General features: G+C 34.1%; 2 protein-coding genes across 3 annotated transcripts in view; both read left to right on the plus strand.

Annotated features, from left to right (window-relative positions):
- Positions 1 to 433: 433 nt before the first annotated feature.
- On the plus strand, positions 434 to 12,795 carry LOC111053112 (myeloid zinc finger 1). 2 transcript variants are annotated; one of them, XM_039426391.1, is made up of 6 exons: positions 434 to 1,039; positions 1,939 to 2,063; positions 4,669 to 4,740; positions 5,913 to 6,020; positions 7,124 to 7,371; positions 9,882 to 12,795. In XM_039426391.1, the coding sequence occupies exons 1-6, from the start codon at positions 931 to 933 to the stop codon at positions 10,204 to 10,206; spliced, it is 987 nt and encodes a 328-aa protein (XP_039282325.1). In that variant the 5' UTR covers positions 434 to 930; the 3' UTR covers positions 10,207 to 12,795. The 2 variants fall into 2 exon arrangements, with proteins under 2 accessions (XP_039282325.1, XP_039282331.1); XM_039426397.1 differs by having other exon boundaries at positions 857 to 1,039; positions 1,939 to 2,147.
- Positions 12,796 to 17,166: 4,371 nt separating this feature from the next.
- LOC111053111 (vascular endothelial growth factor receptor 1) overlaps positions 17,167 to 24,017 on the plus strand; it is a 38,459-nt gene continuing 31,608 nt past the window's right edge. The window contains exons 1-3 of the mRNA XM_022339953.2: positions 17,167 to 17,317; positions 18,131 to 18,306; positions 20,517 to 20,679. Coding sequence (XP_022195645.2) covers positions 17,236 to 17,317; positions 18,131 to 18,306; positions 20,517 to 20,679 — 421 coding nt within the window. The 5' untranslated portion in view covers positions 17,167 to 17,235. The remainder of the gene's footprint in view (positions 17,318 to 18,130; positions 18,307 to 20,516; positions 20,680 to 24,017) is intronic.

Genomic DNA, 24,017 nt, shown 5'->3' on the forward strand with positions numbered 1-24,017 from the left:
GCCTGTGATATAAAATAATCAACTTTGAATTAATGAAGAATACTGTCTTGAATTTTTCATTCATTTTACATAAAGTTCGCTAAATTGTACATTTTAATTAACATCCAACAAATAGGGCAGGGGAACTGAAATTCAGACGGAATTCATCCTGTATAACTTGGTAACCAAGCATTTTTGGACCTATGTTAATTATAACTTTTTTCTTCTTTTAATGTGAGGAATCTCGTCCTGACTTATGGGCACCTTTTTTCAGAACACTCTGTATACTGTATATAAAGGCAGGAATTGGCTACGGAATACGAAATACATGTTTGACGCATCATCACGTCTGAACAGACTAATGAACTGAATAAATTTTGCATGAAAATTCTCAATTCAGCGATGATGGTTATAGGCCTATTCTCATTTTTATTAATCAATTGATTATAATGTCAATTATTAAAACATTTATTCAATTTGATACGAATTTCACGGAGGATAAAAGCCCAATCTATTAATATTACTATTTTAATACTACTATTAATATCAGCATGGAACGATTAAACTGAATTCAATCAATCTATTTGTGCATTTAGCAGGCCCTTGCGCAGTACGGGTAACACCTGCTTGTTACAAATACACACAGCATAGCAACTCTACTCATATGAACAATTTGATAAAACATTTAAGAATTATCTTTGTATCTTGAACAAAATATTCATTCATACAGCCTTTGTAGATCCTTTTGGTTTTTCATGTATTATTTAAATTTTATAATTATTAAAAAAATTGAACTGTATTGTGTTTCAACTCCTTGGTTTAGATCCATCATTGCATCCACCCTAATGGCTTTATAATACGGTGAATACCTTCCTTGTTTTTTTTAGACAAAAAGAGCTTCTGTTTGGAGGTCCAGTAACGTGTAATCTGTGTGAAATTGAGTTTTCAGAAATGTCTCAATTTGATTGTCACATGGATCAATTTCACAACCTAGTCCACTTCCAAATGCAACACAACAAACGTTCAATAGATGCTATACACGTAGTATGTTCAACTTGTGGTAAGTTCCTATTATTTTTGTTCAGAAGAAATAATACAAAGCAGTTCATCATACAGTTAATAATTCACTTTGATCTAGATATGATGGGACTCCATCTTGATCTAGATATGATGGGACTCCATCATAAGGCAATAATTATATCATTAACGTGATTCATGTTCTATCAGAATCACCCGTTGTTTTCGCTTGCTACAACTCTGAATAAATTTATTCTATGCATTCATTTATTTATACACAAAACATACAATTCAAGTAAAAATAAGGCCCAAAACTGAGTTACACCTGAATTTAGAATAGACAGTCCAAAGGTTATTCATAAATTATTACTTTATTCACACTCAATTTCAAGTCAAAAATAATGTATCTACTAAAATTTTGAATGCTTCAGATCAAGCAACTTCGAAACTAAAAACAAAACAAACCCTTCGATCGCGATCGCGGAAAAAAAATTCACTGGAAAACATGTTAAAAATAAGGTTTAGCCCCACTTGAATACTACTTATTCCTTAGTGCTATAGTCTTCTGACTTCTGCAAAAAATAAATGACGCTAGAATTAAGTTATTTCGCTTCTTAATAATATTAAAACTTTATAATTTACATTATATAGCATATATTTTTGCAAACTCTAAAAGTGTTTCTATAATAGGCCTATGAATTATTCAATTTTCAATTTTTTCCCCTCTTGAATGAATTGTTTCTGAATGATTACTTGTATCCACTTAATATAATATAATATGTACCAGTGCGAATAATTACCATTATAATTCTTATTTTCCAAGTCAACACCTGAGCTGTGTCCTGTGTACTGCATTCCAATTCATGCTGGTTTTCACTTTTTTACTAACGATGTTTTAGTCTAACTATTCAGATGTTTAGTTGTTGCATCCTCTTTGTGCAGGTCTCGTTTTCCGTAGTCAAGCAGACTACAACGAGCATAAGCAGCGCATAAGGTATGCTTGCAAAATGTGTGAACAAGTCTTGTCATCAAATTGTGAAATAAAAACGCACGACTGTCGAAGAGAGGTCAGTTCATAATTGCTGTGTAATATAGCGAATATTGAGAGTGGAAAATTATTGGGACTTCATTGGCGCTCTAGATTTTCATAGGTAGATCAAAATAGTATAATCTGATTAGACTCAAACTGAATTTTGAAGGGAAGGAATGTGTAGGGTATTTTCTGATGTTACATTCAATACTCTAAATTATTATACAGAGTTGATGAAAATTATGGAAACTGATTAATATTTATTTCACTAGGATAATAAAAGTAGGTTTCATTGGGCATACTATTCGAATAAAAAACTACTTTTCTGTCGCTTCAAAATTTTGATCCGCTAGCTTGAATACCCCATTCTGAATCCAACTTCATTTTTTTAAATGGGAGGGTGGTCATGTGATACATGATTTCCATACAGAATTTCAGAAGAAAATGAATTGCAAAGACGCAAATCGATATCTCGTTAAACCGTATAAACCGTTTCAAAGATATTCAGATTTAAATATACCAATAATTCATACAATATTAAAATAAACTAGTACATTGAAAATCTAAAAAATCAAATTTTACTTTTTAAGTGTTAGTAAACACCTATGGTAACATTTACTCACATATTTAACACTTTGAATAGAAAAGATTGATCTGATTTTCCATGTATTCATTTATTTCATCTTTGTATGATTATTATTTTATTACCATATTTAAATCTGAATATGTTTGAAACGGTTTGAGATATCGATATTTGATTTGCGCAACTCATTTTCTCTTGAAATTCTGTATCGAAATCATGTATATCATATGACCACCTTCTCATTTAAAATAATGAAGTTGGATTCAGGATGGCGGACCAACATTTTGATGCAATAGAAATGTAGCTCTTTTATTTGAATAGGATCCCCAATTAAACCTACTTTGACAATTATTATCCTTGTAAATAACTTTTACTTTCCTTGCCCTATTACCATAGGTAAGGAAAGTATTGCTTTCCGAAAAAATTTAAGGTACCCCAATTTGTAAATTTCTATACGTTTCAAGGTCCCCTGAGTCCAAAAAACTGGTTTTTGGGTATTGGTCTGTATGTGTGTGTGTGTGTGTATGAGTGTATGTGTGTCTGTGTACACGATATCTCATCTTCCAATTAACGGAATGACTTGACATTTGGAACTTAAGGTCCTTTCACTATAAGGATCCGACACGAACAATTTCGATCAAATGCAATTCAAGATGGCGGCTAAAATGGCGAAAATGTTGTCAAAAACAGGGTTTTTCGTGATTTTCTCGGAAACGGCTCCAACGATTTTGATCAAATTCATACCTAAAATAGTCATCGATAATCTCATCAACTGCCACAAGTCCCATATCTGTAAAAATTTCAGGAGGTTCGCCCCATCAATGCAGATACATTCCCAATTATCAGGCTTCAGATACAATTGAAACGAAAAAAATCAAGTGGAGTAGATTGAGCATGAAAATCTCTACAATTAATGTTCAGTAACATTTTCACCTAAAATTGAGAATAAGCTATAAATTCGAGAAAATGTGATTATTCAATTGCAAATTATTGTTGATTCTATTAAATCATTCACTATGAAGAGATAGCAGACCTCATGTGTGTCTCCAGCGTTATTGCCCTGTCACCAGCTGGCTCAAATCTTTGAATAGTAGACTTGAGATGCGCGGGAACACTAGCGTCAGGTGATCAATTTTCATAACGGCAAGGAAAGTTGTGTGAGTGCGCCACACCAGATTTTTTGTATATCTAGAGTGTAAAATACAGCTTTTTCTCCCTGAGGTGAATGTTTGTTGCCTAAGGCGAAGCTGAACCCAAAATTTTCTCCGATGGAGAAAAAGTATTTTTCACTCGTGATGTACACAACATTTTTCCTCCATAAAAACTGCAAATAAAATAATTTTCAAAACATGGTAACAATGTTTTACAACTTACAAAAAAACCTAAAAAAGAACTATGAGCTCAGCTGCCAGCTGCGAGTCAGGCACTGCCGATAGCGGCGCTATGTATTGGCAGACGTTGTAACAATGAATTCAGTAAGCTAAAATGATAACTCTACATGGATTCTCTCCATGCTTCGACCTTTCACCCTATTCCCAATGTAAGCGTTTAAAATACAGATGCTTCACATGTTATTTAAATGGAGTTACTTTTAGTCCCTAGGGATTTTTTGTGCTTTTTAGTCCCGAGAGCACATAAGTGACATTTTACAATTATTATGTTACAGGGAATAAAGTAAGTACTTTAGACAGTAGGTGGAGGAAAATAAATTTTGAGCTGTTTCCAAAATTCTCATCAACTCCGTATAGTTAAAGTATAGTACTCAAATTATTTTGAGTAATGCATGTGCGTACTTCAATAAATATGGAACATGATTCTTTCTTCTAAAAGAAACAACTTCATCGCATTTATATTTTTGACAGATTCCTTACTCAATTTTAATTAGCGAATTTATTGTCAGATATGCCGAATTTATTGTAGGTTTCAGATAATTTCACGGCACTGGATTTCCATGAGTTCAAATTATAATGATTATTGCTATAAATGAGTGTATAAATTTTGCTATATTTGTGAGAATAGACAATTACACGTTAACATTAACTTGTTCTATTTCTTCTAGCTTCTGAATTTCATATCGGATGAAATGGAGAATATGCACGATCTTTCTGATGATGATACGTTCAGAATTATTGTGAGTAGACTTTTTGAATTTGCTTTGGAATAACTTATTACTTCATCTTGTACTTTACTTCATAATTTATTGTACACTTTACTTAATACCTAACCTAAAATTATACTTATAACCAACCAATCCTATTTTAAATAATTTGAATTGTAGGGCTAGAAGTATATTGTACACTGTGATTTTTCTTAGTCCTGTTACCCTGTTCTTAATTCATTTATAAAACGAAAATTCTGTTGTAATAGAAATGAGTATTTATATATATACAAAAGGAATAAAATATTTCATTGCTCATGTCTCAGTTACTAAAGATAATCAAAGAATATGCACAAAATGTCGACCCATTGAAGTTATGCACCCGTTATAGTTGTTTTCTGCTCTATGGTAAAAGACATTCTGTCCATAAGACGACTGGAGGGATACCAACTTCGTGTGACAAAAAAATTATCGTTATTAGTAATAAACTACCTCAATCTTAAAATAGCATAAAAAGACTAAACAATCACTCTGTAGAAAGCCTGACAATACTTTTTTTTAATGTGTAGCATTAGACCTATGTATTGGACCTATAAATGAAAAGATCTTGAGTCTCTAAAACTATGTGTATAACATTCTCTGTATTGTTTTATTCACTCAATCAAAATTTTATTCCTTTATCGATATAAAAAAAATAGAGGAAGGATATTATTAAACATTGATAGTATTGAATGACCCCAAGGTAATAACCGCATGGAAATTCCTGGGCGTTGGTATGAGTTACGTATAGAATAACTAAAATAATATAAAAAAATAATAATATTTAAACAATTACAAGAGAAGTTCCAGACAATAATTATGGAGAGTAGAGTAAGAAGAGATTTCATTTAAGAATAAGAGAATTAACTGAAATTTGCAATGAAGCTTTAAGATATATTTTTCTGCTTTTAATCGACTTGATCGTTACAACAGGACAGAATAAAACTCGAAAGGTGTCTTTAAGTCTAATGCGATTTTATAAGCTTCGGAATAAACTGAGAAAGACATGTAGACGAACAGACTACAACAGAAAAAGACTACAACAGACTACAGCCTACAACCTAAAGAATCCAGTCACCTATTTATTGATTTATTTATTGTTAGATAAGTTAATTTAATTCATGAGATTTAAAAAATTGTTTATAATATGACTTTTATTTTCTCAGGACTATGAAAAAGACAAATCCAAAGAAAATCACAGAAATCAGTTTGGTTCCCGGATAGATTTTGAATGTGAAATTTGTGGAAGGCAATTTCTACAGCGCTTAAACCTAGTGAGTATTCAAATCACCTGCATTAATATTAGATTTGTTTTGAATGAATCAAAATATTTCATAGCTATTGCTATGTTTAATGTAGTGGCTTGAATGCCCTGACACCTTGATTTTTGGAATTATTAATTGTTTGATCATTATTCCCCAAAATATTCAGTATTTGAATGCCTCATATTCTGATCAAATTGAGATTAAGAAACAAGATAAATTGATATTGAAATTGAGACAGTACAACTGAAAACGTTTTTAAACCTGTTCAAAATAGAGTTATTTTAAAATTATTATTGAAAATGGCCCAAGTCATACACTCGATTATTGTGTGTGTCCTCTTCTCTTTTCATGGTAGTAGAAAACTAATTTATATATTTGTTGAAGTGATAACAGTATTATTGCCAAGTTATGAGCTCACCTTCCCACCAACCACCGCCCCAGGTGGCATAAAGCCTACAGTCAACTTTTGCCTTGAAAAGGTACCTCGGATCATGTACAGGGTCATACGTCAACACTAGATTGAAACCTTGCGATTGCTGTGGTATTAGTAAATAAATTGACAATTGATTAGACAGTTGATTAGATTTCAAAATGATTGAGCTTTCCTAAATTGGGGTTTTAGACTGGCTCTGCAACTGTGAATAGAAAAATTCAATTTTATGATAATAGACAATTATTTACCTCACTAAATTATTATGTTCAATTATTACCATTTACTTATTAATTCATTTACATAATTATACAGTTCAGGTAAAAACAACAGGCATTCGCCCAAAACTATTTCAAACCTCAATTTCGAATACACAAAATTTTGAGTCCAAAACAAACGTACCCACTAAAATTTTGAATTTGTCAGAACAATAAATTATACTGAACACAATATAATTTTCAGACCTCTCAATAGCTTATAGCTAGAGGGATTCCAGATCAAGTAATGGATTATTTTCCCCGGAATTAAATTTAAATTTAACTTTTATTTTTATTGTTCACATGTCAATATTGTGACTGACATGTATATATGGTGTGTGATTTGGGAGAGACACAATTTTGGGGTAATGGTGTTGATTGTCTGGCAATCATTGCATTGCATTGACTTGTATGTGTTTGTGAAGGTGAAGCACCTGGCACGTCACGAGAAGGAGAAGGGAGCGGGTGAGTTTGGCTGCGACACGTGCGGGGAGACGTTCCACAAGCAGCGACTGCTTGATCGCCACCGTGAGCGCGCGCACAAGCACAACTCGGCCTGGATCTGCGGCTACTGCGGCAAGCACACCACCACCAAGATCAGCCTCACAATCCATGAGCGCATACACACTGGAGTCAAGCCCTTCATCTGCGAGTGGTGCGGCAAAACATTCAGGTCCGTCCATCATCTGTGCCATTATATTTGCTTATGTCATGTCCCACGAAAGGTGTTAGACTGTTAGATAGATTCTACATTAAATTTCCAACAAAAAATGTCCAGTAAAATTTTCTTATATTGACTTTAGCCTAGTTTTGGAAATATATCGATGTATCTTCGATATTTTTGAAAAACGTCAATAACTAGAAAACTATGAGTCAAAATCCAATTCTAAGAATATGGCTGAGAAGATAAAGAAATTTCCAATAAGATTCGCATAATTTGTTCTTTGTTTCACATTTTTGAACATTTTATGTTGAAAAGTACATTCGTCGAGTTCAAAGCCAAATCTGCCAAATTTCCGAAAAAAATCAATTTATTTATATTTTTAGTAAATTTCTTATTGTATTTCTGAATATTATCTCAAACAGTTTGAATGCTCTTAAAAAGTTCAAAAATCTGGTGTGGCGCACTCACACAACTTTCCTTGCCGTTATGAAAATTGATCACCTGACGCTAGTGTTCCCGCGCATCTCAAGTCTACTATTCAAAGATTTGAGCCAGCTGGTGACAGGGAAATAACGCTGAAAACACAAGAGGTCTGCTAGTGAATCATTCAATAGAATCAACAGTTGCCAACAGTTTGAATTTGGATAATCACATTTTCTCTAATTTCGAGCTTATTTTCAATTTTAGGTGAATATGTTACTAAACATTAATTGTAGAGATTCTCATGCTCAATCTTTCCCACTCGGAATGTTAGGATTAAATTGTATCTGAAGCCTGATAATTGAGAATCTAAAATCAAACTTTGCATAGATGAGGCGGAGCTCCTGAAATTTTTACAGAAATGGAACTTGTGGCAGTTGATAGAGCTTATCAATGACTATTCAAAATATGAATTTGATCAAAATCGTTGGAGCCGTTTTCGAGAAAATCGCGAAAAACCCTGTTTTTGACAACATTTTCGCCGCCATCTTGAATCGCATTTGATCGAAATTGTTCGTGTCGGATCTTTATATTGTAAGGACCTTACGTTCCAAATTTCAAGTCATTCCGTTGATTGGGAGATGAGATACACAGACGCACATACACTCACACACACACACACACACACACTCACACACACACACACACACACACACACACACACACACACACACACACACACACACACACACACACACACACACACACACACATAAATACAGACCAATACCCAAAAACCACTTTTTTGGACTCAGGGGACCTTGAAACGTATAGAAATGTAGAAATTGGGGTACCTTAATTTTTTTCGGAAAGCAATACTTTCCTTACCTATGGTAATAGGGCAAGGAAAGTAAAAACGTCAAACAATGGAACATATTATAAATAAAAAATGAATAAATAAAATTTTATTGTCGAAAAGCCTTTACAGCATAGACAACGTCAATATATAACATAACAACGTAATAATAGTATTCTTTATATGAATACTATTGGAAATTTCTTCCTCTTTCCAACCATATTCATAGAATTAGATTTTGATTGATAGATTTCTGTTTGACTTTTTCCAAAAATATTGGAAAATTTATATATTTCGTAACCTGAGGTCGATATGAAAAAATTTTACTGGACATTTTTATTGCAAATTTCATTTAGAATCTGTCCTCGGCTGTAACAGGTTTTGTGGACACTCGAATTGTACTGTTGATGAATGTAATGTTAAGTGTGTTTTTATCCAACATTTGAATTTTCAAAAACAACAGGCTTCATGGTGGGGTGTGCTGATAAGAATGAATGAAGGAAAAATACCTAGCCAACTTCGATCTCCCAGAGTAGGTAGAGAGTAAAAAGTAGATGGATGAGGAGTGAAAGTGGGAAAATTTGTGAGCATTGATATTAATAATTTTTTAATACTTCCATTCAACCAACGCTGACAGACTGAAACAGCTGATTGACTGGAATTAATCTCTCAACAGTTCATTTGAAGTAGAATGCCTTGTTATCCATTCTAATTAATTAAACGAAAACTTATCCAACTTACTTAATTGAATGAATAATTAATTAAACTATGTTCAATAAACTCATTTATATTCAAAATATAAGTAAATTTGAGTTCCTGTAATAATTTATTTAACATTGCACGAATAAAAACCTTCAATATTTTTCATCAAGCTGCGTTTACACCAATAGATTCTAGATTGAGTGAACGGAACTTGACAAACACATTATGTTCATCATGTGTATGTTCAATCTAATAGAATCTATAAGGATTAAGATATTAACATTTTGTTAATAACTTTGGTGTAAACGCAGCTTTACTATACTTACTGTTTTTGTGCAAATATAGATGTAATCAGTTGATGAAAAGTGAAATGCGAGTGTTCTTGGCGCTCAAATCTGTACGCAGCTTAATAGAGCACTGTTTGGGCAAAAACACAAATTTTAAAATTAATTCTAGTTTTTTTAGAAAAGGATTTCACTTGAAGTGAATTGCGGAAGTGGTTATGAAGTATTCTGTGATGATGGAGTGGTTTTGATGACAGATCGAAGCCGAACCTGAAACAGCACCAGGCGCGGCACACGGGCGAGCGCAGGCACGCATGTCCGATGTGCGGCAAGCTGTTCTCGAGGCGCGCATTCGTCAAGACACACCTGCGCGTGCACACCGGAGAGCGACCCTACGCCTGCGACATCTGCCAGCACCGGTTCACGCAGGTTGGTGACATGCGCAGGCATCGACGCAGGCATGACGTCATTGACCCCACCCCTGGTCCCTCCACCCCGTCCGCCCCCGACATCGAAATCACCGACAGCCAACTGTGTCAGCTGGCCGAGATCATCCCCATCATCATCCAGAACGACACATGACTAGCTGCCAACAACTGGGACGACTCCAACAACACTGTGCTCCAACTGGAACAAGTGTTGCACACATAATTCAATACAAAATTGTACATTGTCGGTCACATCAACCTACATCAAAAATCCTCATTCAGCAGCTTAATTTTTAATCGATATATATAAGCGAAATGGCACTCATTCATTCATAATCAACACAACTAAACATCTACTACGTTCAAATACGTTCAAATTTGGCATGTATGTTCATTTGGCCTTCTATACGCGCACTAAGAACGGGTTTGAACAAATTTCCAAGGATCGCCTGAAATCTGCGTTTTTCAGCGTTTTCTCAGCTTTTTCAAGAACTACTTGGCAACAATTTTCAAACTTGGTACACAGGCTCAGCTAAGGTATAAAATTGTGTGTTAGAGAAGAGCTCCGCCTAAAGTTAAGACGCCTAAGTTCCTTCCAAGATCGGCGGTTTTTGAGCGTTTTTCCTGCGTTTTCTATGCCATCTCAAGAACTAATTGACAGTTCATGTTCAAATTCCGTACAGAAATTCAGCATGGTTCTAGAAATCTAGTGGACTCAGATTTACGCCAAAGATACGCCCAAGATAAACGGTTCTACTGCGTTTTCCCAGCGCTCCCTAGCGTTTTTCTGCGTTTTCTTACATTTTACAAGAACTAATTGCGAGAAAATGTTCAAATTTGGTACAAGGCTCAGCTGAGGTATAAAAATGTTGTATTGAGAGGACTTCAAAATCATGCCAAAGATATGAGCGATTTCATAGCGTTTTCCAAGCGCTCACTAGCGTTTTCCAAAGGATTTCTTTTCTCAAGTTTTTCATTGAGTTTTCAATGCATTTTTCTACATTTCTCAAGCAAATTCATACTTGAGAGGGTTAAATGTGGACGTTTGTTAAGTTTCCCGTATCATTCCTGTTTCAAATTTCAAAGAACTATTAGGCTGACATACAATAATTATCAGAAACTACATAATTCAAAGATAACTGGTGATTGAATCGAGCCTGAAAGTCTCTTTTGATGGAGAGAAGAAAGCTCAAATGAGAAATGCAGGCGAGCGAAGCGAGATACCTATTTCCTACTTCTGGATGATCCAGCCGGGGCGGAACCCCCTGGATAGACGGATAAGGCGAGCGAAGCGAGCATATTTTAGTGATTACTAACTTCGATAAAATCTCATTCAAGTTTTTTTCTATCTTCCCAATATAGTTTTAGAACTTGAAACAGTAGATAAATGGATATGATTGCGAGTAAAAATGAAAGGTAGGTAACGTAACCTGAAAGCGTAATCTCCAAAAAATTACTAATAAAGTTTTGGAATATGACATTGTAATATATTTTGTTCCATTGATGGAAAAATGATTATGTTATCATATATATTTATAGAAATATGATGGAATTCTCATTACAATGGATTACATAATATTTAAATAGTTTTTTACTAGTTGCCAACTCCTGTTTCAAGGCTTCCAGTTTTAGCCAATAAAGCCCCAGCACAGCTTCGTAGAGAAGAGCACCTGAAGAGAGAATGGGAGAAGTGACGATGTATGATGACATCCCACTCTTTCCACAAAGTACCCTCAAGTTAAGAAATCCATGGATGATGTACCCAAAAATTATGGAGATTGGTAGCATGAAATAGAGGTGGAGATCGAAGTGGGTACAAGATGCACCTACAAATAACGTCCTAGTTGACGATCCAACTAAAAGGGTGCATGGATTTGATCTCCAGAGGAAAGAGTGGAGTGCTCTCAATCGGATCCGTGTGGGAAAAGGGCGATGCGCTAAAGAGCAAAAGAGATGGGGCCTACAGCAGTCAGATTTGTGTGAGTGTGGCCAAACACAAACTATGAGCCACATAACTGCTGAATGCCCAATCCATTCTTTTTATGGAGATATCAGAGAGCTGCATGAAGCCACAAACAGAGCTTCAGACTGGTTAAAGCAGAATAGAATTGTTATTGACTCTGGAAGAAGAACTGAATATTTTTATTTTTAGACTAGGCCTGAAACTGATATTTTGTGTTTTGAAAACGAGGGTCTGTTTTTTGTTAGTGGAATAAAAGGTTGATGCTGGCATCAAACCATAGGATTGAATGAATTCATAAAAACTAGATGATAAACAATAACACATGTCATAAAATGTTTGTCTTTTATTGATCCATCTAAGTGTGATATTTTGAAAGTTCTTGACTGGGAAGTGGAGTTAACTGATTAATACTGTAAATCGACCACCTAGATATAAGTTTTTGAGTGTTTTAGGTATAAAGTTAGCAATACATAGTTGTACAGATTCAAATGATCGATGGTACAAGTTATTAAGAAAATTAGAGTTTACTGTTAACATCATTACATTAGATGAATGAATATATTAATAAACTGAGCAATACATTAGATGAATGAATATATTATTAATAAATGAAGCAATAACATTCTTAGGATTGGATCAGAATTTCCATTTAAATAAAAATTTAATAAGCTTATGGAGATATCAGCTAATCTCTGTCTGGTGAATATGACTGATTTTATTTTAATTTTGAAGACTTCCTCGTGTTATGACTTTTTGGAACAATAAATTTTTCGTAATATATCATTATTGTACATTTATTTTCTCCTACTCATCTTGTTCCTTCTCCTTTTATTTATTGGTTTATTTTTCGCCCGGGGAGAGTGAATCATTTCAATCTCCTTCCCTTCTCCGTCCAAACTTCGCTGCGTCATCAAATAAAAAGTCGTTCTATTCTGTCCTTCCTTTGTTCAGTTAAGAATCAATATTGATCAAAGGTTTCTGCCCTTTCCCTTATCAAAACGTTCCACCACCAAGTATTTCATTGGGTTCCAGGTCTAGGTCAGCAAGTGGCCTCAATATCTTTGAAATCTATGAGTATTAATTTATTTGCTGACAATAAATTTCCTTCTTTGGAAGGCAAATGAATTGGCTTAATTCCTTTATCTAAACAACCTTTAAAGTACCTATAAAATGAAAACGCAATATTTTTTATTCTTTTACTTTGATATTTTGTAAAACCAGAAGAGACAATTGTAGAAAATGTTATTTTTCAATTATTGTGTGGTGTCACGAGCTTTTTCTCGTGATTGAATCATCTATTTTGAACTCAAGTTTATCAAAACGCAGTTGAATTATCAACATGGATTCAAATTTTGGAGGAAGTTCAAAAACCACCCCTTGAAAAATTGCATTTCCTTGTTCTCCTATACCTTGAACATACATGGTAGCGGTTTCTGTGTGTATTTGTTGACTATAGTATTTGATTTCGCGGTGTATGACATATTTTATGCTGACATGAAACTGTTATAAATCGTGACAAATTTACTGAAATGCTCAATATATAAGGTAAGGCGAAGTAAAAGACATCTGTACGCCGTAACTTATTTATGTTTTTTATTAATTAAAAAAACTAATAATAAACACTGAAAAATATCAGCGAAATGGCACTCATTCATTCATAATCAACACAACTAAACATCTACTACGTTCAAATACGTTCAATTTGGCATGTATGTTCATTTGGCCTTCTATACGCGCACTAAGAACGGGTTTGAACAAATTTCCAAGGATCGCCTGAAATCTGCGTTTTTCAGCGTTTTCTCAGCTTTTTCAAGAACTACTTGGCAACAATTTTCAAACTTGGTACACAGGCTCAGCTAAGGTATAAAATTGTGTGTTAGAGAAGAGCTCCGCCTAAAGTTAAGACGCCTAAGTTCCTTCCAAGATCGGCGGTTTTTGAGCGTTTTTCCTGCGTTTTCTATGCCATCTCAAGAACTAATTGACAGTTCATGTTCAAATTCCGTACAGAAATTCAGCATGGTTCTAGAAATCTAGTGGACTCAGATTTACGCCAAAGATACGCCCAAGATAGACGGTTCTACTGCGTTTTCCCAGCGTTCCCTAGCGTTTTTCTGCGTTTTCTTACATTTTACAATAACTAATTGCGAGAAAATGTTCAAATTTGGTACAAGGCTCAGCTGAGGTATAAAAATGTTGTATTGAGAGGACTTCAAAATCATGCCAAAGATATGAGCGATTTCATAGCGTTTTCCAAGCGCTCACTAGCGTTTTCCAAAGGATTTCTTTTCTCAAGTTTTTCATTGAGTTTTCAATGCATTTTTCTACATTTCTCAAGCAAATTCATACTTGAGAGGGTTAAATGTGGACGTTTGTTAAGTTTCCCGTATCATTCCTGTTTCAAATTTCAAAGAACTATTAGGCTGACATACAATAATTATCAGAAACTACATAATTCAAAGATAACTGGTGATTGAATCGAGCCTGAAAGTCTCTTTTGATGGAGAGAAGAAAGCTCAAATGAGAAATGCAGGCGAGCGAAGCGAGATACCTATTTCCTACTTCTGGATGATCCAGCCGGGGCGGAACCCCCTGGATAGACGGATAAGGCGAGCGAAGCGAGCATATTTTAGTGATTACTAACTTCGATAAAATCTCATTCAAGTTTTTTTTCTATCTTCCCAATATAGTTTTAGAACTTGAAACAGTAGATAAATGGTATATGATTGCGAGTAAAAATGAAAGGTAGGTAACGTAACCTGAAAGCGTAATCTCCAAAAAATTACTAATAAAGTTTTGGAATATGACATTGTAATATATTTTGTTCCATTGATGGAAAAATGATTATGTTATCATATATATTTATAGAAATATGATGGAATTCTCATTACAATGGATTACATAATATTTAAATAGTTTTTTACTAGTTGCCAACTCCTGTTTCAAGGCTTCCAGTTTTAGCCAATAAAGCCCCAGCACAGCTTCGTAGAGAAGAGCACCTGAAGAGAGAATGGGAGAAGTGACGATGTATGATGACATCCCACTCTTTCCACAAAGTACCCTCAAGTTAAGAAATCCATGGATGATGTACCCAAAAATTATGGAGATTGGTAGCATGAAATAGAGGTGGAGATCGAAGTGGGTACAAGATGCACCTACAAATAACGTCCTAGTTGACGATCCAACTAAAAGGGTGCATGGATTTGATCTCCAGAGGAAAGAGTGGAGTGCTCTCAATCGGATCCGTGTGGGAAAAGGGCGATGCGCTAAAGAGCAAAAGAGATGGGGCCTACAGCAGTCAGATTTGTGTGAGTGTGGCCAAACACAAACTATGAGCCACATAACTGCTGAATGCCCAATCCATTCTTTTTATGGAGATATCAGAGAGCTGCATGAAGCCACAAACAGAGCTTCAGACTGGTTAAAGCAGAATAGAATTGTTATTGACTCTGGAAGAAGAACTGAATATTTTTATTTTTAGACTAGGCCTGAAACTGATATTTTGTGTTTTGAAAACGAGGGTCTGTTTTTTATTAGTGGAATAAAAGGTTGATGCTGGCATCAAACCATAGGATTGAATGAATTCATAAAAACTAGATGATAAACAATAACACATGTCATAAAATGTTTGTCTTTTATTGATCCATCTAAGTGTGATATTTTGAAAGTTCTTGACTGGGAAGTGGAGTTAACTGATTAATACTGTAAATCGACCACCTAGATATAAGTTTTTGAGTGTTTTAGGTATAAAGTTAGCAATACATAGTTGTACAGATTCAAATGATCGATGGTACAAGTTATTAAGAAAATTAGAGTTTACTGTTAACATCATTACATTAGATGAATGAATATATTAATAAACTGAGCAATAACATTAGATGAATGAATATATTATTAATAAATGAAGCAATAACATTCTTAGGATTGGATCAGAATTTCCATTTAAATAAAAATTTAATAAGCTTATGGAGATATCAGCTAATCTCTGTCTGGTGAATATGACTGATTTTATTTTAATTTTGAAGACTTCCTCGTGTTATGACTTTTTGGAACAATAAATTTTTCGTAATATATCATTATTGTACATTTATTTTCTCCTACTCATCTTGTTCCTTCTCCTTTTATTTATTGGTTTATTTTTCGCCCGGGGAGAGTGAATCATTTCAATCTCCTTCCCTTCTCCGTCCAAACTTCGCTGCGTCATCAAATAAAAAGTCGTTCTATTCTGTCCTTCCTTTGTTCAGTTAAGAATCAATATTGATCAAAGGTTTCTGCCCTTTCCCTTATCAAAACGTTCCACCACCAAGTATTTCATTGGGTTCCAGGTCTAGGTCAGCAAGTGGCCTCAATATCTTTGAAATCTATGAGTATTAATTTATTTGCTGACAATAAATTTCCTTCTTTGGAAGGCAAATGAATTGGCTTAATTCCTTTATCTAAACAACCTTTAAAGTACCTATAAAATGAAAACGCAATATTTTTTATTCTTTTACTTTGATATTTTGTAAAACCAGAAGAGACAATTGTAGAAAATGTTATTTTTCAATTATTGTGTGGGGTCACGAGCTTTTTCTCGTGATTGAATCATCTATTTTGAACTCAAGTTTATCAAAACGCAGTTGAATTATCAACATGGATTCAAATTTTGGAGGAAGTTCAAAAACCACCCCTTGAAAAATTGCATTTCCTTGTTCTCCTATACCTTGAACATACATGGTAGCGGTTTCTGTGTGTATTTGTTGACTATAGTATTTGATTTCGCGGTGTATGACATATTTTATGCTGACATGAAACTGTTATAAATCGTGACAAATTTACTGAAATGCTCAATATATAAGGTAAGGCGAAGTAAAAGACATCTGTACGCCGTAACTTATTTATGTTTTTTATTAATTAAAAAAACTAATAATAAACACTGAAAAATATCAGCGAGGAAATTCTTGAAACTGAAATCTCAAACAGAATGAGGACAATCTATGATTTTCTACTGAGCTCTTTATATTTCCGAGACATTTATTTTTTCTTTTCGCATTAGAATCGAAAGAAACTTCTGTTTCCTTTCAGAAAGGAAAATGATTCAGATTATTATCTTCAAACCTCACTTCCTCCTGAAGATAAAGCTATTTGACATTGACGCATCTGTAGAGTAGGCCTACCGTAATGTACCGTATCATATTCATTTCAGTCTAGCCTACATCATTTTATTGATTTTTGAAAATAGCGATGTTACCTCCAAAGTTAAAATGGAATGATATTCTGTTTTCTTTAAAAGTTGCAGTTTTGCTATCAGCAATTTTGAGTCCAGGTAGGTAATAATATACTAATTTTCAAATTAACGATACGTACATAAACAACTTTATTTACTATTGATACCCATTAAACAAGTTTAATAATCATGAAATATCTTGCTTCGTAATAATTATTTGTAATAAAATTACATTGCCAAATTCCAATATCTACGTAGTAGGTACCGTATATTATATCTTTAGAGATGACCAATATAATATTACTTATTTGAATACCGCCCATTCAGAAATTTCAAAATTTACAACCATCAATTAGGTTCATATTATACTTTTATACCATTTGGAACTCAATTGAATTGTATTACTTTGAACAAAATACCTATTATAATCAAAGTTTTTTCTGCACTAAATATTTTTCTATCTTTGCTTAAAATTGTTCCAACCTGTGTACGCGTAGTTATGGACTCCTTTCAATTATTTATTGTTTCTATGTGAGTTATTTGGTAAGGCCTTCACTTCCCAAACGTGTTCATCTTTTGATAGGCTAGACCTAGTCTATTATATAAGAAAGAAACATTATTATAAATATATAAGTAACATACTTAATAGTGAAAACGAATATCCTCCGCTTATGTTTAGACTAATAGGAGTAATTTATGTTAGTCATCTCTATCAGTGTAAAATATGAAATATATATTTACGCCCTAGGCCTACACTCTTCCCACAAAACCTATGAATCATATCAATCAGAGGATTGTGTGACAAAGAGGACCTGGAGTCCTAACTCCGCCTCTAATAAATGCATATAATAAATCACTCAATCCCATTCTAGTTGGATCTTGACAACTTCGTCAAATTGAATAATATTGCAGATGGAAGCTTCTCATGTCAAACTCAAAGTCTGCAAGTTATTCCACTACATGAAGATGGTGTCATCACAGGAGCCAATGCGGTACTAGCCTGTGTCCATTCATATGTGCCTCAAGCTGACACACCATGTGAAGTTGAATGGACCAGACCACCGACAATCGAGTTAATACGTGCTTCTGTAAGTAGCCTGGCTATTACATGTAGCAGACATCATGAATGTAGGATTTCTTGAGATATATATGTATAAGTAGATAGGTAGTAGTGTAGGTAGAACGGTAGATGGTATCTTCAAGATCGTACACTAACTGTCAAGATTGGGGAACATTCAGCAATGGAACTGCAGTTGCATACGAAGTAGGTCTACCTAAGCGAACAGTGCTTGGGCCTACACTGTATTTAACATTTGTCAATGAACTGTGTCCCTCAGACATCAGAGCAGAGATGGTAGCCTTTGCTGATGATACAGCCAATATACTGCATTGATTAACTGCGGAGGATTGGAACAATTTATTAGAATTGGCATAGTCTCTGATGATGAATCTATTATGGAGTATTGTACAACAAAACAAAAATATACAATTAACTGAATGAGTACTGATATAGCAAGTTTTAATTTCAGCCGGGGGACAATAAGGCACAGCTCTGGTACTTCTCGGCAAGATTGCAAGCCGGAGAGTATAGAGAGTTCCCCCAAAATATCCCAGTTATGGTCAACCGGCGTAGTTTCTACCATGGACAGGGGGACATATCCACTAATATTTTTGTGAAAATGATTTTATCCCTCCCAAAACTCAAGTCCAAGCACTTGAGTAACATGAAAACTTGAAAAAATTGTGAACCAAACTGAAACTAAGCCTTCGATGTTAAAGTTTGTTTAAAATTTGGTTTGGAGTCAAAGGTTTGTTTAAAGAAAAATGAATTATTGGTTTGGTATGTTTTTTTTTGTTTTTAAAACAAATGAATGATTTGCATCCCCTTGACAATACCCTAAATCCGCCCTTGCATGGATACTATGGCAAAACCAACAAGGAATAGAATTTTATAGTAGCTATCTTATTGTTTTCAGTGCAAATTTTTCTCGGGTCGAATCTGTCTATTTAGTGTTTGAAGTTTTGAACTCACATTCTATGTTCACACTCGTTTGCCACGTAGGGGTATTTTGAAGATTGTTTTAAACCTTGAGAACTAATAAGGGCAAAAGTACATTCAAGTTGAGGTTGAGCAGTTTTATATTGACAGTTTCCAAAAATTTTCGATTTAAAATACTATTAGGCTATCAAAATAAAATTCAAACTATGCAAATGTTTTTGTCATTACTTTTGAGAATGAGCGTCTACTTTTGAAATGTTTGCCATTGATCATTCAAATTTTTGAACTAAAAGAATCCATCAAATTTTTTGATGAAAAAGAATTTCGTCTTGGATATAGATAAATTCTTGACAAAGTTATTCCATTATATCAAAAAAATAGAAATAATAAACCAATAATTTTATGTACCTCAATTTGAGTTCTGTTGAAAAATAGAATACATTTTTCAAAAATTAATTTATAATACCGTGAAGAATGTACCTTCATTTTCATGCATGAAAGTTACCAAATTTGAAATGATTCAAAAATTTCAAGTTTGGGTGTTCATATCTCAAAAAGTAATAATCAAACAATAATTATTTTGCTCTCAGAAACACATTTTCTTACTTAAAACATTAGGTTTTAACCACATTTCTCCAATCAAAAATGTTTATTTTTGTTTTGAGAAATATAACACTCGTATTTTTAAATTATTGAGACATGAGATACTTGTATGAAAAAATTAAATCATAAAAATTCTTGTTCTACAAGACTACTCAAATTAAGGAATGTTTCGAATTGGAACAGTAGGCCTACGGTAAAGGAACCAGGCTCCAATACAAACAGCTGTTCCAATACAAACATTTGAATAATCAGAGTACGTCACATAAAAAACTTATAAGGAAACTGAAATTTTTAATCGAATTTCCTCACAGGTTGATTAATGAGAAGGAAACCCCAGTTTTCTTGTGGAGATATAGCTCTAGCATTATATTACATTTGTTATAATAATATATAGGGCTACCACTTTTATTGAAATAGAAACAACATCAAGGTATCCTCTTTATATTTTATTAATTAATGACAATATGTTTCAGTCATAATTTGATAATGCTAGTAGGCTAGTACCTTGATACTATTTCAGCTCTAACAATATACGGTAATTATTATATCAGATGTATGGTAACAGGTAGTATAGTACAGTGAAATACAAGAATAAATTTGTTTTTATACAAATTGCTAATACGGTAATTATCTGATGGCCAAGCATTGGTTGAAAAATGATCCTCGCGTATATTAATTCAAAATTCTTTTTTACAGAATGATTATCTACTAGCCAACTTCACTTCGAATCCTTCGTCCTCCATAGTAACGCACAGGAATATCTTAATCATTCCAGATTTAACATTAAATGACTCTTTTCTCTACACCTGCTCTGTACAAGGTGAAATAAATAGAACTGATTTTCATCTTCAAGTTTATGGTAAGAGGATTTGAAAACGTCTCCAGATAAGTTATTCCAGCATTATTATATTTATTCTAACACTACTTGATTCAATTTAAAAATGATTCTTTTACAAGGATTGTCTTATAATTGAGTTACACTATTATTTATAGCTCTGTAGATGGCAGGAAAAGGCTGAAATTTCCAGGGAACTTTCTTCCAGGTTTAATCTACCATGATTCATTCGTCAGTTACAATCAATCCAATATGGAGCTACCACTCACTCCTACCGCCGATTGAAAAATTCTGAGTGTAATCCATTTTTTAACTAGAAGGAATAAACGTGGAACTGAAATTCACCACAAGTAGTGTAGTGTGTATGGTCAATTTCACGGCCGCTTCGTTGCATTATTCTTCCTTCAACATAGGATTGGCACAAACGAGAATCTATTGGTCTTGTCATAACGTCGTCACTAGCGGTGAATTTCAGATCCACGTTTATTCTTTCTAGTTGAAAAATCTGTTGTGGCGCACTCACAAAACTTTCCTTGCCGTTATGAAAATTGATCACCTGACGCTAGTGTTCACGCGCATCTCAAGTCTACTATTCAAAGATCTCAGCCAGCTGGTGACCTAACGCTGGATACACACGAGATCTGCTATCTCTTCATACTTCATAGTGAATGATTTAATAGAATCAACAGTTGTTGTCAACTGTTTGCAATTGAATAATCACATTTTCTCAAATTTCAAGCTTATTTTCAATTTTAGGTGAAAATGTTACTGGACATTAATTGTAGAGATTTTCATGCTCAATCTTCTTCACTCGTTTGAATCATATCTGAGACCTGATAATTGGAAATTTAAAATCAAACTTTGCATAGATGGGGTGGAGCTCCTGAAATTTTTACAGATATGGGTCTCGTAACAGTTGATAGAACTTATCAATGAATATTTCAGGTATAAATTTGATCAAAATCGTTCGAGCCATTTTCGAGAAAATCGCGAAAAACCCTGTTTTTGACAACATTTTTGCCATTTCAGCCGCTATCTTGAATTGAATTTGATCGAAATTCTTCGTGTCGGATCCTTATAGTGTAAGGACCTAAAGTTCCAAATTTCAAGTCATTCCGTTAATTGGGAGATGAGATATCGTGTACACAGACGCACATATACACTCACACACACACACACACACACACACACACACCACACACACACCACACACACACACACACACACACACACACACACACACACACACACACACACACACACACACACACACACACACACACACATATATATATATATATATATATATATATATATAGACCCAAACCCACTTTTTTGGACTCAGGGGACCATGAAACGTATAGAAAATAATTAAGAAATGTACTGAGTTATAAAAAACAGTTTAACTTAATTCTGAGACGATCGACGTAGTTTTTATCCAAATTTTAGATGTGTGTGAGTTTGGCGGTATGGTTTCCTATAATTGAGTCGGAGTCAATAAGGTGCTCTGTGTTCCCAAAATGTGAAATTTCGAAGCCTAATTTTATGTTCATTCAACGTAAATACGCATTTGCATTCATCTCAGTCAAATTCAAATTCAAATGATCTTTATTCACAAAAAAGGTAATACAGTAGCAGAAACATTAGATAAATAGTGAATATTCCCCACAAAGACAACAAGTCTGGGTGTGGGGAATGAGCACCGTGAACTGTATTACAACAACCTGACAGTTAAAGATTTACAATAAAAAAAACAATAGAATAAATAAAAATAAAAAAGCATCTTTAGAGGATGTGGAGAGCACTCAATTTTGTTGAACCCAAATTTCTGTAGTTAAAAAAAATATATATTTATATACATATAATATATTTATATACATATATATATGGTACTGAAAAAAGAAAAAAAAATTTAGTACGAACTGAATAATTTTAAGTGACATACAGAGTCCTGCATATCCAGACGAACACTCACAACCAGGGGTGATGTTCAATGGATATAGTGTCTAGTTCACACCTACTGACTGCTGGTTATTAATTAATTAAAGAAATTTACAAAGAAATAAAACAATAATAAAAAAAACCCTGGCGCCACGTTAATTAGAAGGAACGACCCTTGAAAACAAAATTTAAATTTACCTCGACTAGCCCTCTGGCAGAACATGAAAACTAAACAATTATAAACATTAAAAAAAATGAAGAAAACCTGCAATCAATAAGTGTGATCTACACATTACTTTCCCAACTAAGTTCAGAAGGGAGGGGATATAACGTGGATGTTAGAATGAAAACGAAGTGTTTCAAATACCGCCGTTATATTGAAATAATTAAATTTGATCAAGTTATTCCAAGCACACAAATTATATCGATTCATATGTATCGTACATGAACATGAAACAAATAAACCAGAGTTGGCCAACGTAAGTAATAATAATAATTGATTTAAATTTAATAATAATTTAACAGAATATTTTACATAATTTACGTTTATGTTTTACCCTTTATGTTTTACATTGATTGATCAAGAATTGTTCATTTTATTTTAGAATCAAACGCATCTGTTGATGTAGGGCAAGTCCCTTATGACATGTTTTACTCTTAAGAAACATTGACTAAAATAAATGAATAAAGTCAAATGCATTAGGAAATTACTATACTGGTGAATTTACAACCACTGTAAATAAATTAAAAACAACAATAGACAATAAATTATTTCAATTCTGGTGGCAGACAAACAACAACAAATAATAAATTATAATGACATCTTAAAACTAACCTTTTTTTTCCCGACGACACTATTTACGAAGCACAAAGCATTATTACGACGAGACACAATTTAATTATTTTAGCACAAATTTGCTGGTGGTTCACTTGATGATGAAGAATGGTGGTGGGTTGTATTGAGGTGGAGGCGGCTGCATTTCAGCCCATCGGGCTGCGGGTTTGGAAACGTCTACTCCTTAGATGACATGCTCTTTGCCTTGCTCGTCTAAGACTGTGCCAAAATTCGTTACTCCTCGTGGTTGTCACCTTCCCCTGGCCCATTTCCTCATCCCTCAACTGCTCCGGGAGGTGCTGCCCCTAGTGCTGGAATGTGGTACATGTGTTTTGTTGCTGGTGTTTGGCCTTCGTGCCAGCTCGCACCCTCAGCATGACTAATTGCTGGCATTGTCGCCTGTCCTTGGGTTTTTGTTCCAACCTCTACACTCCCTTGCCATAGCAATGACAAAACTTGCAGATTTTGGGTAGAAGTTGGAACTTGAAACTGAAGAAAACGTTGGCTCCAGTAACAGTTGTCACAAAACCCCCCATCACATGTTGTCGAGATGACTTCGAGACAGACATGGCCAAGAGAGGTGACA

The sequence above is a fragment of the Nilaparvata lugens genome, chromosome 1, assembly GCF_014356525.2.
Source record: "Nilaparvata lugens isolate BPH chromosome 1, ASM1435652v1, whole genome shotgun sequence".
NCBI lineage: Eukaryota > Metazoa > Arthropoda > Insecta > Hemiptera > Delphacidae > Nilaparvata > Nilaparvata lugens.